The sequence below is a fragment of the Schistocerca serialis genome, chromosome 4 (assembly GCF_023864345.2).
Source record: "Schistocerca serialis cubense isolate TAMUIC-IGC-003099 chromosome 4, iqSchSeri2.2, whole genome shotgun sequence".
NCBI lineage: Eukaryota > Metazoa > Arthropoda > Insecta > Orthoptera > Acrididae > Schistocerca > Schistocerca serialis.
The window spans coordinates 465,258,194-465,274,908 of record NC_064641.1 but is presented as its reverse complement, the minus strand read 5'-3'; the positions used below and the strand labels follow the sequence as shown (position 1 = coordinate 465,274,908).

The 16,715-nt window shown below is 43.6% G+C and overlaps 1 protein-coding gene across 1 annotated transcript in view; it reads right to left on the bottom strand.

Moving 5' to 3' along the window:
• The window catches only part of LOC126475108 (cytochrome P450 4g15), a 53,207-nt gene extending 41,554 nt beyond the window's left edge, over window positions 1-11,653 (bottom strand). The window contains exon 1 of the mRNA XM_050102691.1: window positions 11,402-11,653. Coding sequence (XP_049958648.1) covers window positions 11,402-11,636 — 235 coding nt within the window. The 5' untranslated portion in view covers window positions 11,637-11,653. The remainder of the gene's footprint in view (window positions 1-11,401) is intronic.
• Window positions 11,654-16,715: the final 5,062 nt, after the last annotated feature.

Genomic DNA, 16,715 nt, shown 5'->3' with positions numbered 1-16,715 from the left:
CGTGAGGTCTGTGCCACACTCGAGCCTTACCACCAGCTCTTACCAACTGAAATCGGGAATCATCCGATCAGTCCATAGTTTTCCAGTCGTCTAGGATACAATCGATATGGTCACGAGCCCAGGAGAAGCACTGCAGGTGATGTCGTGCTGTTACTGGAGGCACTCGGGTCGGTCGTCTGCTGCCGTAGCCCATTAACCCCAAATTTCGCCTCACTGTCGTAACGGATGCGTTCGTCGTACGTCCCACATTTATTTCTGCAGTTATTTCACGCAGTTTTGCTTGTCTGTTAGCACTAACAACTCTACGCAAACGCCACTGTTCTCGGTCGTTAAGTGAAGGCCATCGGCCACTGCATTGTCTGTGGTGAGAGGTATTGCCTGATATTTGGTATTCTGCGGATCTCGGAATATTGAATTCCCTAACGTTTTCTGAAATGGAATGTCCAATGCGTCTAGTTCCAGGTACCATTCCGCATACGAATTCTGTTAATTCCCGTCACGTGGTCATAATGACGTCAGAAACCTTTTCCCAGGAATCACCTGAGTACAAATGACAGCTTCGCCAATGCACTGCCCTTTTATACTTTGTGTACGTGATAGAACCTTCATCTGTATATGTACGTGTAGCTATCCCATGATTTTTGTCATCTCAGTGTATAGGCCCTCAAAGCTTCCAGGCTCTAAATCGTCGGAGACATAGCATCGTTCTCATCGCCATTTGTTTTTTGCACCTTATTGAGACTCGAAGACAGGTTAAGATCCTACATAAATGGCTGAAGAAGTGTATCTTGCCTTTTGAGGACATCAGGAGTTAACTGTCTGGCGTGGTGGGGAAGTCATAATCACCTAACATACATTTTTTCGTAATAAATTTATGAAAGAGAAACTTTGCCTGAGACCCAAACTGATCCACATACGTCGAATATCTGTTTCCGTTTTATCATCTTTGGATGTAGCTGGGCCTCTTTTTTCGCGGTTTGGGTACGTGCATGGGATTTGCTTGACTGCTCCACAACTGGTTCTTAAGAGCAGTCACAGAAGCGGCAACAAATAATGACGTCTTTCTTTAAAGTGCAGTGATGCTATTTTGCGTAGCAAACTGGAGCTTTGATCTCTTCCTAAAACTGAATAGGAATAATAATTTCCTGTGGCTCAATGGCCTGATGTAAGCCTTTTCAATTGGACGCCACTTCGCCGACTTGCTTGTCCCTAACATACCACAGTCATACAAGCGCGGAAAGGGGACTTACAGTTTAATGTGGGGTCCCAACCCCCAACCACGTGTCGTTTCTGGGCTGTCCTCACTTAGAAAGAGGAAGACTAGCTTAAAACGCAAACCGGAAAATCCATGTTCCAAACGCGATTCGATCCCGCGACCTCTCGGTTTCGAGGCAAGCGCTTTACCGCTATTTCTACCCCCCCCCCCTTCCCCCTTCCTTTTTTAGTAATTGTTCTCGACATTTGGTCCGGGCGGACGCCACGTGACAGACCTTCAAGTTCATCGTTCAATACTTCACTTTTTCTATTTTTTTCTTTTTGGTTCGTGTAATAGCTCTCGTAAGTAATGCATGGGAGATAAAAACTGGTATACTTTTTTTTGTTCATATCAATGTAGTTGTTATTGAAACTGAACAGTAGAACTTTCTGTGTGTCCTCACATTAAGTGGACTAATTGCAGCTTCTTTTTTTCATTTTCTGTGCCACGTTCATACATGTCAGTAATCGGTCCACGGTGTGCATAAGAGCATCTTGAGACCAACGTTAATGAGAAGTTAAAAGTCCATATTCTCCAACACGTACTCCGGTTTCGGAAAAAAAGGGGTTGCATTTAGAACTTCAACTACTGTACGAATTTTTGATCTTGCAAATATTCCGATAAGAGTAATTGATTTTATTCTAGCGACAAGCGTGGTGGTAACCGTAAAGCATCCTCTCAGATACATCCTTTCTGCCAAGTGCTGGTTCTGTTTCTGTCTCTCTGACAAGACGTTCTAATTTATCACAGATTTAACCAATACCATATTTCGATGAGGTTCAAAGCGCTTTCTCCCAGATTATCTGTATATGCACTGAGTTGGTTAGTTTTGGTTAACAAAAATGTCTTCCATAATTTCTCTCCGAAATTACTATAGCGGTAATTGTACAAAGCAACGTTCACCTACCAAATGTGTGTCTACTGTTTCCCCAGAGCATTGTTAACCAGGCCCTCGAAGAGGGTCGTGAATATAAACAGTGGGGAGCTATGGATCAGTAATGCGATAAATCAGATGTTCTATAACCCGATGGAAATAATAGATAAACTGGAACTCATAGCACTCGCACTAAAATTTTGTGGTTTCAGGAAATATTTATTTTAAGCATATATCACTCGATTCTTATTTTGTAAGTCGATAAAATTATGGCTACTGACGTAAATCAATACGTTAAACTTAGTCACTTGATAAATTCAGTATCATATCAGTGATAATTGATTTTGGAAGATTCGTACTTGTGGCATAAGCAGGAGACTGAGAAAGTTATCTTTAGGATGAGTTTGCGCAAGAATAACTCTGTAGATGATGAGAATGATACTCAAGGGCGACAGTTAACGTGAGAGCGTTTTCGATGTCGAAGGAACTTTCCGTTTCTGCAGGCTTGCTAGATGACTCAGTGAACGTTCTGAGGCTGCCGTAAAACAGCAGCTCCGTCACGGCCGCTCGCCGTGACATCTCAGGTCGGCAGAAGGACGGATCTGGACGAGTCTACTCTGACATAAAGTTCCTGCTACTGTAGCAGTCACTGCGAATACGGAACTAAACCAAAGTTACGATCGTTGAGACGTCACAGAAATAAAGTACAAAAAATGGAGAAATACATCTTAAATCGAAATAACTTGCTGCTTACACGTGTATATAAGCACCATCAACTACGCTGTCAGTTAACAGCTCAAATGAAATGCAGCTGCAGTCAGTGCTGTTTCGCCTATTTAATAGATCTGGCTGAAGTCAACGGGGCTTTTTTCGATGGTCCGTAACACGTTCGTTACTGTAAACTATTGCTGCACATCTTCATCCCTCAGTACGATAACAGTTAATTTGCTACAACGTTTCTGGATATAACATCTACATGATCTGGAGGTCTGACTGATTTTGTTAATGAATGTAGATCTACATGTACATCTACATTTATACTCCGCAAGCCACCCAACGGTGTGTGGCGGAGGGCACTTTATGTGCCACTGTCATTACCTCCCTTTCCTGTTCCGTATGGTTCGCGGGAAGAACGACTGCCGGAAAGCCTCCGTGCGCGCTCGAATCTCTCTAATTTTACATTCGTGATCTTCTCGGGAGGTATAAGTAGTGGGAAGCAATATATTCGATACCTCATCCAGAAACGCACTCTCTCGAAACTTGGACAGGAAGCTACACCGCGATGCTGAGCGCCTCTCTTGCAGAGTCTGCCACTTGAGTTTGCTAAACATCTCCGTAACGCTATCACGCTTACCAAATAACCCTGTGACGAAACGCGCCGCTCTTCTTTGGATCTTCTCTATCTCCTCTGTCAACCCGACCTGGTACGGATCTCACACTGATGAGCAATACTCAAGTATAGGTCGAACGAGTGTTTTGTAAGCCACCTCCTTTGTTGATGGACTACATTTTCTAAGGACTCTCCCAAAGAATCTCAACCTGGTACCCGCCTTCCCAATAATTAATTTCATATGATCATTCCACTTCAAATCGTTCCGCACGCATACTCCCAGACATTTTACAAAAGTAACTGCTACCAGTGTTTGTTCCGCTATCATATAATCGTACAATAAAGGATCCTTCTTTCTATGTATTCGCAATACATTATATTTGTCTATGTTAAGGGTCAGTTGCCACTCCCTACACCAAGTGCCTATCCGCTGCAGATCTTCCTGCATATCGCTGCAATTTTCTAATGCTGCAACTTCTCTGTATACTACAGCATCATCCGCGAAAAGCCGCATGGAACTTCCGACACTATACCAATTGGTATATCAACAATTCCATGCTTTGCTTAAGCAAGCTTTCTATTTTCTGTAAATCTTTTTATATTGTACTTTCTTCATCATACGAAATCTCCACATTTCTTGACGTCTAGTTGACCGTTCTTGTGTCTCTCGGCTCGGAGATGTTTGCGGTTCTTCTAAACGGCATTTGTGTACGGTACGTAAAAATAAATAAAAAGTATTTATGATCCCTTAGGTAATACTGTAAAAGATACGCTCCCGTTACACTAAATTCTTTTGTGCTGGTTTGTCGTGAAGATATGATCCGTATTTGCTATACAGTTTCACACGAGGCAAAAATCAGTTACATAAACGAATTGAACTGCAGTCGGATCATGACACCCTGGGAAACGCAAGGTGAGCTTCCGCTGCGGCCTATTGTGCTTGTTCTTTCGGTCTTAAGTTCCCACGATAGTCCTCGAATAATTAGCCCAGCGAACTGTTCAGCAACGTCATTGTGATACTACAATAGACTTGACAATAACTGATGTACAATAGGAATACGCATAGATGGTTGAAAACACTCATGCTACGTCAAGTCTAGCGTGTAACATACGAAGGCGCGCCGCAGCGTGGGCGAGCGGCGTTGCTGCACGCGGGGCGAGAGCTCACGGCGGCTGGGTGCGTCGTCTCTGCCAGCGGCGTACCAGCGCCGCCCTTACGCAACTCTTACGGCGGCTGCCAGCAGGATAATCGATTCCCACTGCTCTCCTTCCTCCCTTCCGGTGCCTTGCCCGGCACCGCCGTGGATAAACACGACGATGTGCTGTATCTCTAGTTAATGTCCGTTTGGCTGCGTTATTCCCTGTCAGGGATCAAAGCGGCTGCGTGTGTGGAACACAACTTTTTCCTCCACTAGATCACCGTATCGAACTAGCACGCTACGGTGATCTGCTTTTCATTTTTACAGAACGTCACACCGCGCGGGGTAGCCGCACGGTCTTGGGCGCCTTGCCACGGTTCGCGTGGCTCCCCCCGTCGGAGGTTCGGGTCCTCCCTCGGGCATGGGTGTGTGTGTTGTCCTTAGCGTAAGTTAGTTTATGTTAGATTAAGTAGTGTGTAAGGTTAGGGACCTATGACCTCGGCAGTTTGGTCCCATAGAACTTATCAACTTACCACAGAATGTCTTGCTCTCGCAAGTGGATCGTACGTATTGCCTCCTTCGATTTTCATCTACGTCTACGTGACTTCTCTTCAACTCACAACTGAGCGCCAAGCAGAGGGTTCATCGAAGACCCTTCAGACTGTTTCTCTACCGTTCCACTCTCGAACAAATGGCTCAAATGGCTCTGAGCACTGTGGGACTTAACATCTGAGGTCATCAGTCCCCTAGAACTCAGAACTACTTAAACCTAACTAACCTAAGGACATCACACACATCCATGCCCGAGGCAGGATTCGAACCTGCGACCTTAGCGGTGGCGCGGTTCCAGACTAATGCGCCTAGAACCGCTGGTCCACAACGGCCGGCACTCTGGAACAACGCGTGGGAAAAAAGAATACGTAAATCTTTCCGTACGCGTTCTGATTTATTTTATTATGATGGTCGTTTCTTCCTACCTTGGTTAACGTTAGTAAAGCATTTTCGCATTCAGAGGAGAAAGTTGGTGAGTGAAGTTTCGTGAAGAGATCTCGCCGCAGCGGAAATCGCCTTTGTTTTAGTGATTGCCGTCCATCATATCCCTCCTCTGTTTTACAATAATACAAAACGCGCTGCCCTTCTTCGAACTTTTTCGATGCCCTCCGTCAATCCTAACTGGATCCCATATCGCACAGCAGTACTCTAGCCGAACACGGGATAGAGTAGGTGCCCTGTTAGTGGATTTGTTGCATCTTCTAAGTGTTCTGCCAGTAAAATACAGTCTTTGGTTTGCCTTCCCCAAAACATTATCTTTGTGATCTTTGCAATTTAAGTTTTTCGTAATTGTAATTCCTAGATGTTTAGTTGAATTGACATCCGCTAGATTTGTGTGATTTATCGTGTGATCGAAATTTGACGGACCCTCTTAATACTCATTTGGAAGACCACATACATTTTATTATTAAAAGTCAACTACCATTCTACGCATCATACAATCACTTTGCGTTTGGTTTTCATCTTTATATGATTTTCCTGGACAGGAAATGTCAGCATTGACTGCAAACAATCTAAGAAAAACGCACAGATTGTCGCCTAACTCGTTTATATAGAAAATAAATCACTTTTTTTTTAATTTAGAAGTCTGAACTGTGTTATTGAATACTTATTTTTTCATTGAAGAAAAGTGCATTTCACATGTCTGTATCAAATTTTAGTTACCTTTCATACCATCATAATTAAAAATAAAAATATGTTATTTTTATTACAAAATCGTCATTCAGTCTTTTCTAAACAGCATTCATTTTTTAAATAAATATCCAGTTTAAATAAACGTAAAAAAATGCTACTAGCAAGATTGGAACTAGAGATGTACGATTACTACGCTACTACGCCATGCATACACCTGACAGAGACTAGTAATATGCCGGAAACCCAAAAAATGTTTTGTACTCAACAGAGCTTGGAATTTCAATCTACGAAGATTATTTTTTCTTCGGAAATTGCACTGCACTGCGTTATGACGTTGACGTCCGTACACTGGTCTTCAGTTGATGTAAGTATGAAAAAATGGAAGTGAGTCAATCCGTAAGCTGTCTTTGCTAGACTACCTTAGAAAAATGGTTCAAATGGCTCTGAGCACTATGGGACTTAACATCTGTGGTCATCAGTCCCCTAGAACTTAGAACTACTTAAACCTAACTAACCTAAGGACATCACACACATCAATGCCCGAGGCAGGATTCGAACCTGCGACCGTAGACTACCTTACAATTTTTCGGTGCTTTCTCGTAGGCTATTGCAGCTCGCTGTCTGTGCCTTTTGCGTGCGGACGCTGAGTGTAAGCGACTGTGCAGTGTGCCTTCGCAACGTAACAGAGCGACCTATAAATGTGTGTCAAAAATTTCCGTGGGAGGGCGTTCTACAGCATGTATGCGACGTAGCGCGACTGATGCGGGTATAAACGCACCGACATGTAGACTAGGGTTGGTTGGTTTGTGAGATTAAAAGGGACCAGACTGTAGACTAGGGGCTAGTGTGGAATTCGGGTCTCTTCGACGTGCGTACAGAAATTGCGAAAACGTGAATTATGGCGAAGTTGTTGCCAAATGTGTCTAAACAAGCCCAACGTGTTGTTATTCTTTTCTTAACTGCCGAAGGACAAACACCAGTAGACATCCATCAGACAATGAAAAATGTGAGTAATTAAGACGAAACGTCAGGGAAAACTATGACAAAATGTGCTGATGCTTCATAATAACGCACGTCCCCATACCCCAGATGTGGTAAAGTAGATATTACGCCAACTCAAATGGGAGACAGACGAGCACATGCTCTACACTCTTGATCTGTCCCCATGCAAAGAATGGCTCTGAGCACTATGGGACTTAACTGCTGAGGTCACCAGTCCCCTAGAACTTAGAATTACTTAAATCTAACTAACCTAAGGACATAACACACATCCATGCCCGAAGCAGGATTCGAACCTGCGGCCGTAGCGGTCGCGCGGTTCCAGACTGTAGCGCCTAGAACCGCTCGGCCACCCCGGCAGGCCGTAATCTTCCCTTAGTTTTTTAAAGACGTCAAAAGCTCACGTTTCCCACGTAAATCTGCAACTCTTAAATAGTATACCTTTACTCAATTCAAAATACTTTCGTGCCAAGCAACTGTCAGAGCACTGACAAATACGAGCACCCTTTCTTGGAAACGGTTGCCGTATGTCATAAGTTATACAATCTGCGTAAGTCACAAAAACATACCAGACACGTTAACTGCAAAATATAACAGTATAAAACCTCGCCATTTGTGCTGTAAAGACCCCAGAAGGGTGAAAGTGAGGTTGCTGGTTTATAGTCGTATCAGCGGTAGGCCTTGCGTGACAACTACTTTTTTCCCTTTCACCTTCGAGCGCTCCACTGGAACGACCTCCTTCGTTCTCATCACATAATGAAATAAAGCTCCTTGCCGACCTTCGCTCAGTCCAAAATTGTTTACCAAAATTTTCTGGATTTATAATAGTGATAAAGTTATAGTGGAAAATTACAAAGGTACGCACTGATTGTTTACTCTCTTCCAGCTCTGAATGACACTTTGAGGAATTCGTTTCTCAAACGGCAGTTAGTAGCAACATGGGTTGATACTGACTTCGATAGACTCTAAACACTTTTACAGAAGTACGCTCTCACGAGAATTCACTACGTATTTGTGAAGTTGTGTTTCGTATTTCTCAGTAAACTGGAGCAAAACAGTGCTCCGTTGCTTCAGGTCAGACAAGACTTATTGAAGATCAGAACACTGGCCCAGATCGGTATAATGTCAACTGGTTTTCACATAATGTGCCATACTGGTTTCTTGGCATAGTTTTTATGGAGGAAAATTGATGTTTCAGTTAATATTAATGGTTTGTCACATTAATATAGGAGTCCCATATTGAGCTCACGTTATGGTTGGTAATTTGCCATTAACAGCCACTGACGACTTCAAGGAAGTGATGCATACAAAGTGCAACTGTTAGTGAAGAGTTGTTACGCTAAGAGAAACTGCCAAGAAAGCGTTTAATTTTAGAACCAGTTCCATAAAACATTAAAGTGAGCTATAGAACAGTCGATGATAAGACGGAACCATTGCATATGGAGAATGTCATAGGCTGTTTCCGGTGGGCCGGTGATGTCACTGTCAGCCGCTGTCAGGGAGATAGCGGAACCGGCCATTAGCAACGGACTGTCTCCAGAGGAAATCTAAATGAGCATCTCTGGGCGCCGATACGCAATCCAGAGGGTTCCATTGTGCGTCTCGACAATGCAACTACGACAGATGTAGTTGCTGTTATATATTGAAGGAAAACTAGTAATAATCGGTTTTGCATAGTTGAAAAGTCTCAGGAAACCCACAAAGAGTAAATTCCAGACAAGCGTATGGTGCAACTGCCATCATCTAAGTGGACTGGTCAGCTTTTGTTTACTGTTTTAATTTCTGTTATTTTTTTAACCAGAGATTTACTGTTTCATTCGTTTACGGAATATGTGCTTGTAAAGGATCTTCACCATTGTTGTCAGTAGTCTTAATTTTATGTTGTTTGGCCTCACAAACTCTGCGTTTTAGGTTTGTTTGTTTGTTAATATAGTCTTATGTCACAGGTCTTCGTGAGAAGACGTAAGACTATATTACAAAGACTATATTAACTTAATTTCGCATGTAGATAACAGTGATGTATCATTGCTCATTAGGAACGAGAAGTTTTAGTTTTATGGCGATGGGTAATTAAAGCAATAGCGGGATAAATAACATAAAACTTTAAAAGTGAACTTCTATAAATTTGAGATGTAAGACCATTTCAAAAGCTGATTGTGCGAAAACAAGTTTGTCTCTCCTATACCAGCTCATTAGTAATGTGTGGAAATAAGAAATTCTTGGTCTCGCTGTATATGCATCTTAATTAGTGTGCGTTCATTAACGCTAAGTGTTTAAGGGCAGTCAGCTCGTACATAAAGATTATGGAAGTTTGTATCCTTGATAATTTCCTACGTTAGTATTTTGATGTTGTGGATGTATCAGCCACACATACTTTCCGATCTCCTTCTAACTTCCCGAATAATTCTTCTTTAAAAACATCATATATTCAAACGATCCCTCGTGGGCGGTGGCGCCTTGTAGGCCGAACAGTCCCGAGGTGAAGCACCGCACTACTTCTTGCGTTTTTTCCATTCGAGCATTTCGTACACTCAAAGAATTTCATTCAGTAGGTATTTTTTACGTTGGACGAAATGTCCATGAGCTGTCTCTTTCTACACGCACATTTCCTCTCCGCCTGTCACCGGATGATGTCAATTGGTAGACACCTAGGGGAAGTGTTGCATATGCTCTTTCTCTGCCTCCCAGAAATTCTGTGTACTGCTCTGAAAGCGACTTAATATATTTTACACTGTAGGTTATGCCTGATCTTACGTTGAGATGAGTAACATAATAATGGTACCGTTGGATGTATAATATAATCATTGAATTGTCTTTAAAGACAGGTTCTTCCCGAACACAGCCCTCCCTCTTCGACGTCTTGCTCGTAAAATATCAACTGGACTTCCCCAGGCATTTTTGTAGAGGACTCGTTCAGGTCATATTGACTCATGGTCAATTGTGCAACTCGTCTTTACTCTTCTTCCCTCAGTTTGACATGATACAGACCCCAGACAGGTGGGCATTTTCGTAACTACTTCTCTAGCAGAGAACTTACACCTCCTCCCTCCCCCAACCCCAGAATCTTCACAATCACCTCAGGCCTAGCCAAGTCCACTAAGAGATTTACGTGGTCGTTCCAATTTACGTCACAATGAATGATCACTGGGAATTATTTACCTGATGTTTCCAGTTCATGGCGGTATGGTACAGCAATCACAGATATATATTTTGGAGAGACAAGCAGTCTTTATTGTTTTGTATTCTGCCAATAACGAGTTTCGCCTTAATTAAGGCATCTTCAGATTGGCTAGTATAAGAGATATTAAACACAGATGCTGCCGTCCATGCAGTTGTTTCAGCAGGGAAACGCCGTTGTCAATAATTTAAGGACATCGCGTGGCGTCCTGATATAAAATAGTATTGAGTTAACCGGAAGTCACTTTTCAAATATATAAAAAAACCTCAGCGGGCAGTTTTATCTAGCATATGGTGCAGCCCAAAGAAAACAGAAAACCATATCAGGGCTACAGAAATGCATCACTTGTACATGAACAGTGGCATGTTTCCTTTGGATTGCGCCGTTTACTCTGCAATGGCACTGCCCCAAGTCTCTTAAAACTCGACAAGAGCTATCCGCTGAGATTTTTTTTATGTATTTTAAACGTAACTTCCCGTGTACTTACCACGATTTTCTGTCAGGGCACCACGCAATGTTCTGAAAATATTGATAACTGTGTTTTCATGCTAAGACATCTACATGGACGGCAACATATGAGTTAACACCCGTTATGCAAGCCAATTTGACGATGCCTTAATCAAATCGAAACGCGTTATTGTCAAAAATAAAAAAAGCCCGGAAATAATAATAAAGCCTGTTTTGCAGCCAAGACTGTTTATCTCTTCAAAATGTTTATCTGCTTTCACTGACTTTACAGGTTTATCACTCATGATATATCAAAGCAAATGATTTTACCTTCGAGCGTCGATCTGCATTCATCTACGATTGAAGTGCGGCGCCAGTAGTTGCACAAACCGATTAAATTATGGCGCATTCCCTCGAAATTCTAGGGGGATATCGTATCTCAGCTCACCTAGTAACGAGAAAAGCCTCAGTGGCCACTCGGACTGATACGCACCCTCATTCTTTCCGATGAACGAAAGCGCGTTGCCGAGGACTGGAAGTCCCGGAGGTCCCGGTATCTTGTCGGCGAGCTCGTACATGCGCCGGCGCTGCAGCCGGTAGTAGATGAAGTAGAGGACGACGGCGGGCAGCAGCAGCCAGTAGAAGACGGTGGAGGCGGACAGGGCCGACTCTGCGACCGCCTCCGGACCGGGGGCGGCGGCGGCGCTCAGTGTGTCTGCGGCCGACATGCTGCTTCTGGCTGCTGGCGACTGCTGCGGCCGCCGGCGCGCTCCGGCATATATAGACGACGGCCGGCGGGGCGCTGGCGGGGAGGGTGAAGGCCTCCACCGGACTCCGGCCGCGCGTCCGCCGACGTTCCCAGCACCATTTTCTTCGCCCGTACTCTGCAAATCACGCCCGAATCCGAGTCACAGGGTAATTGTTGCTACACCTCTCCTCCTGTTTCATTCGTGGACAGAGCTTGGGAACAAAGATTGCCTATGTCTGTCTGTACGTGCTGAAGCGCCAAAGCACCAAAGAAACTTCTATAGGCATTCGTATTCAAATACAGAGATATGTAAACAGGCAGAATACGGCGCTAAGGTCGGCAACGCCTGTATGACAACACGTGCCTGGCGCAGTTGTTAGCTTGGTTACTGCTGCTACAGTGGCAGATTATCAAGTGAGTTTGAACGTGGTGTTATAGTCGGCGCAAGAGCGATGGGACACAGCACCTCTGAGGCAGTAATCAAGGGGGTATTTTCCCATACGACCATTTCACGAGTGTGCGGTGAATATCAGGAATCTGGCAAAACATTTAATCCCCGACATCCCAGCGGTCGGAAAAGGTCTTACAAGAACTGAACCAACAACAACTGAAAATCGTTCAACGTGACAGAATTGCAACCCTTCCGCAAATTTCTGCAGATTTCATCAACAAGTGTCAGCGTGCGAACCATTCAACGAAACATCATCGATATGGGCTTTCAGAGCCGAAGCCGCGCGGGATTAGCGGGGCGCGGCAGTCGTGGACTGTGCGGCTGGTCCCGGCGCAGGTTCGAGTCCTCCCTCGGGCATGGGTGTGTGTCTTTGTCCTTAGGATAGTTTAGGTTAAGTAGTGTGCAAGCTTAGGAACTGATGACGTTAGCAGTTAACTCCCGTAAGATTTCACACACATTTGAACATTTTTTCAGAGCCGAACGCCCGTGTACCCTTGATGACTGCACGACAGAAAGCTTTACGCCTCGCCTGGGCCAGTGAACACCGACGTTGGACTGTTGATGACTGGAAACATCTGTCCTGGTCGGACGAGTCTCGTTTCAAATTCTATCGAGCGGATGGACGTGTACGGGTATGGAGACAACCTCATGAATCCATGGACCCTGCATGTTGGCAGGGGACTGTTCAAGTTGGTGGAGGCTCTGAAATGGTGTGGTGTGTGTCTAGTTGGAGTCATATGAGATACGTCTACATACGATTCTGACTTGTGTACGTAAGCATTCTGTCTGATCACCTGTATCCATTCGTATCCATTGTGTATTCCGTTGGGCTTGGGCAATTGCAACAGGACAGTGCGACATCCCACACGTCGAGAATTGCTACAGAGTGGCTCCAGGAACACTCTTCTGAGTTTAAACACTTCCGCTGGCCACCAAACTCTCCAGACATGAACACTGTTGAGCATACCTGGGACGCTTTGTGACGTGCTGTTCACAAGAGATCTCCACACCCTCGTACTCTTACGGATTTACGGACAGCTCTGCAAGATTCATGGTGTCAGTTCCCTCCAGCACGTTAATCGAATCCATGCTACTTCGTATTGCGACACTTCTGCGTGCTCGCGGGGGCCTACACAATATTAAACAGGTGTACCAGTTTCTTTGGCTCTTCAGCGTAATATGATCTTATCGTTTACCGTTCCTAATGTAGCGATATACGAGGGGCTATGCAAAATTACCGAGAAATCCTTGAAAAAATCAGGAAACACACTTCACATTTTAATTTCCAACGTCACAGAGTAGGGATGGGCAAAAATGTCGATGTACGAAAATATCGACATTTCTTGGTTATAGTATTGCCACATATCGTCGATATGCAAAATAGTGAAGTATCTACTAATAGATATCGAGTATTGAGTGTCTAAAGTAATATTTTTACTGTTTGTCTTTACTTGATCCATAAGCACTATAGTTCTCACCGGCCGATTTCTTGCCCATTCCAACTACTACTATTCTTTGTGATCTAACAGTAAATGTTTTACAATGGGCTTAATTTAATTTCACATTAAGTACTACAAATGAGCATCAAATTTGAACATGAATGTATCCGTACTGCCTCTTTATGAAAGTTTGTTAGTTCAGTGAGTCATTTCTGCTATAGCATGTGATAAGTGCGAGGTGCAAATCCAACATGTCTTGCGACACCACGGTACAAGAATGGCGGAAATTACTACTCCCACCTCCCAACTATGGGACAGAATATGCGCTCTACTTACCCCCTGAATCCCTGTATCAAGAAAATATAGACGCACTGTAAAAGTAACGTTGACTCGGCACAAAAGTTACGCACGTTACTGCATTGGCTCTGAGCACTATGGGACTTAACATCTATGGTCATCAGTCCCCTATAACTTAGAACTACTTAAACCTAACTAACCTAAGGACATCACACAACACCCAGTCATCACGAGGCAGAGATTACTGCACTGGCATTTAATGGATAATGAACTCTTGGTGTCTGAAATGTCTATGGAAAGTACAATATTTCGTGCGCAGAGCACATATCAGAAGTGTTTCACCCCCGTGATTTTTCTCGCGTAGGACTAGGTCAAAAATGTCGGTACTGCAAAAAATTTCCAATTTTGTCTTGACAGTATCGATGTCTTTTTATAAATATCGAAGCGGTATATATCGATATTCTTAAAAATTTGCCCATCATGCTACGAAGTGTCCCCTCGCGCTTCTATGCAACGCTTCTAGCGATTTTCCCATTGCAGGAAGCACTGCTGGAAGTGTGCTGACTGAATAGTGTTCAAAATTATTTACGATTCCGCTTGGTTTCCTTCTATAGAGTACAATGCCACCCATTTTCAGAAAGAGGAAGAAATCGCAAGAGATCTAGATCAGGAGAGTGGACTGGGTGGGTGGACAGTGATCATGCTGTTCTTTGCCAGGAATTTCTTCACAGTGAGTGAGGAGTATGCAGGTACATTTTTATGGAGCAGGAACCAGTCTTGGGTCTCCCGTCTCTCAGGCCGTTTGCGTATATTATCATCCCTCAGTCTCCTCAAAACATCGCTACACAGCTTCCCTGTGACTATTTGAGCACATGAAAGAGTTCTTTATGGGAAATTCACTGCATTAAATTAGCCATGTCTCCGCAATATCCTTTCTTCCAACCACTGCTAGTCCCACAATGTATGCAAGAGAACTTCTGTAAGTTTTCAAGAAAGGAGATGATGCACTGGTGGAAGTAGGGCTGTGAAGTGCGATCGTGAGTCGTGCTTGGATATCGTGCACATGATCTTATGTGAAAATAAAATCTGAATTTGAAATTGAACTAGGAAGGAATTAGCAGTTATCAAAAGAACCACAGGAAGTCATGCTTCGCAGCTTTGCAACCCACCTGGAAATGTTACCCGTCCGCAACGCATAACAGTTATTGGTGGCTTATGGGAGAGTTAGTGCTTTTCGTGCTAACAAACACGACGTTGAACTTAGAAGAGTACATGTTTTATATTGCAGTCATTGGTGGCTTATAGGACAGATAGTGTTTTACGCGCTAACAAACACGACGTTGAACTTAGAAGAGTATATGTTTTCTATTGCAGAAGAACATTTTAACTTCCAGAAGGACACTAAATGTAAGGATTGGTTTCAAATATTTTATCTATTGCCCTATGTGGGCTACCATGAGGAGGACAGTTTTGCTTATTCTTTTCTCTTCCGTTACTACTCAGGAAACTTTCTTATGCTCGTACTAAAATGAAACTGTACCAATATGGCAGAATTCCTCCTCAGACAAACTTTTTTTTCGTTAGCCGAAAGATATATAGCGTTCTTAGAGGCATCAAATTGCATCCAGTGGGTAATAACTTAAATTGTGGAAATGTTTTCGAATGAATACTTGTTATGAATTTTTCCGGCGTTATTTTGATTGTTTTTAGCTGTGTTATAGGAAGAACTCTCTCCACTGAAGTGGCAATCTGTTATTATTTTTACCTTAGTTTACTAACTCAGTTTGGTTTTACAATTTATGGTTTACATGGAAACAAACATGTGACAGTGCCTGGCGTCGAATTTTACTTTTGCTACGAGTGGGAATTAGAGAAATTATCGCTTTTGTGCCAGCACCGTCGAAGGTGAGACTATTTTGACTGTTTTGAGTTATGTCAGAAAGAAGACCTCTCGCCATTGGCTGTGGCAGTCTGTTAATATCTCACTTCAATTTACTACTTCAGTTTGATTACACAGTTTAAAGCATATATGGAGAAAACATGTGACGGTGCTTCGCAAGTTTCAAATCAGCGCACACTTCGCTGTACAGTGAAAATTTATTCTGAAATTCCATGAATTTCGAGACAGCATTATTGGCATTCCGCTGATGTTGCTGTGAAGGCGGTGCACTTTTTGAGCCGCGGACGGGTCTGCGTCTTCCACTGCGAGGATTTATGTTTTCTTTCAGGACCATAATCGTCCACCCATAATTCATCGGCAGTGAAGTCCCTGGGCAGGCAGTTTAGTTAATCTCGAAGAGTCGTTTGTAGTTCAGGCCTGATAGTCTCGTTGGTCGGCGTTCGAAAAGCCGAGGTACGAACTTCGCTGCAATTCGTCTCTTGTTCAATTCATAAGCTATGGCGCATTAACATATCCCGCAAGTAATTTTTTTTAAAAAAAAGGTTCGAATGACTCTGAGCACTTTGGGACTTAACATCTGAGGTCATCAGTCTCATAGAACTTAGAATTACTTAAACCTAACTAACCTAAGGACATCACACACATCCATGCCCGAGGCAGGATTCTAACCTGCGACCGTAGTGGTCGCACGGTTCCAGACTGAAGCGCCTAGAACCGCTCGGCCACAGCGGCCGGCGCAAGAAATTCCAACGGTTTTACAAACGTCATGTACTGTCTGGCTTTTGTCCATGTGGGTCTCTTTATGCACTTGCGCGATCGGCTCCAGAATTGTGCATGATGACTGTCGGATCGTGTGTTTGTTATCCTCCACAGACCCCTGGCCATCTTGAAATCGCCCAGATGTTCCGCCTAGGATGAAAGCTTTCTCACCAAAAGCCTCAATTGCCCTGCGATCGGTTTCGGCTGCGAATC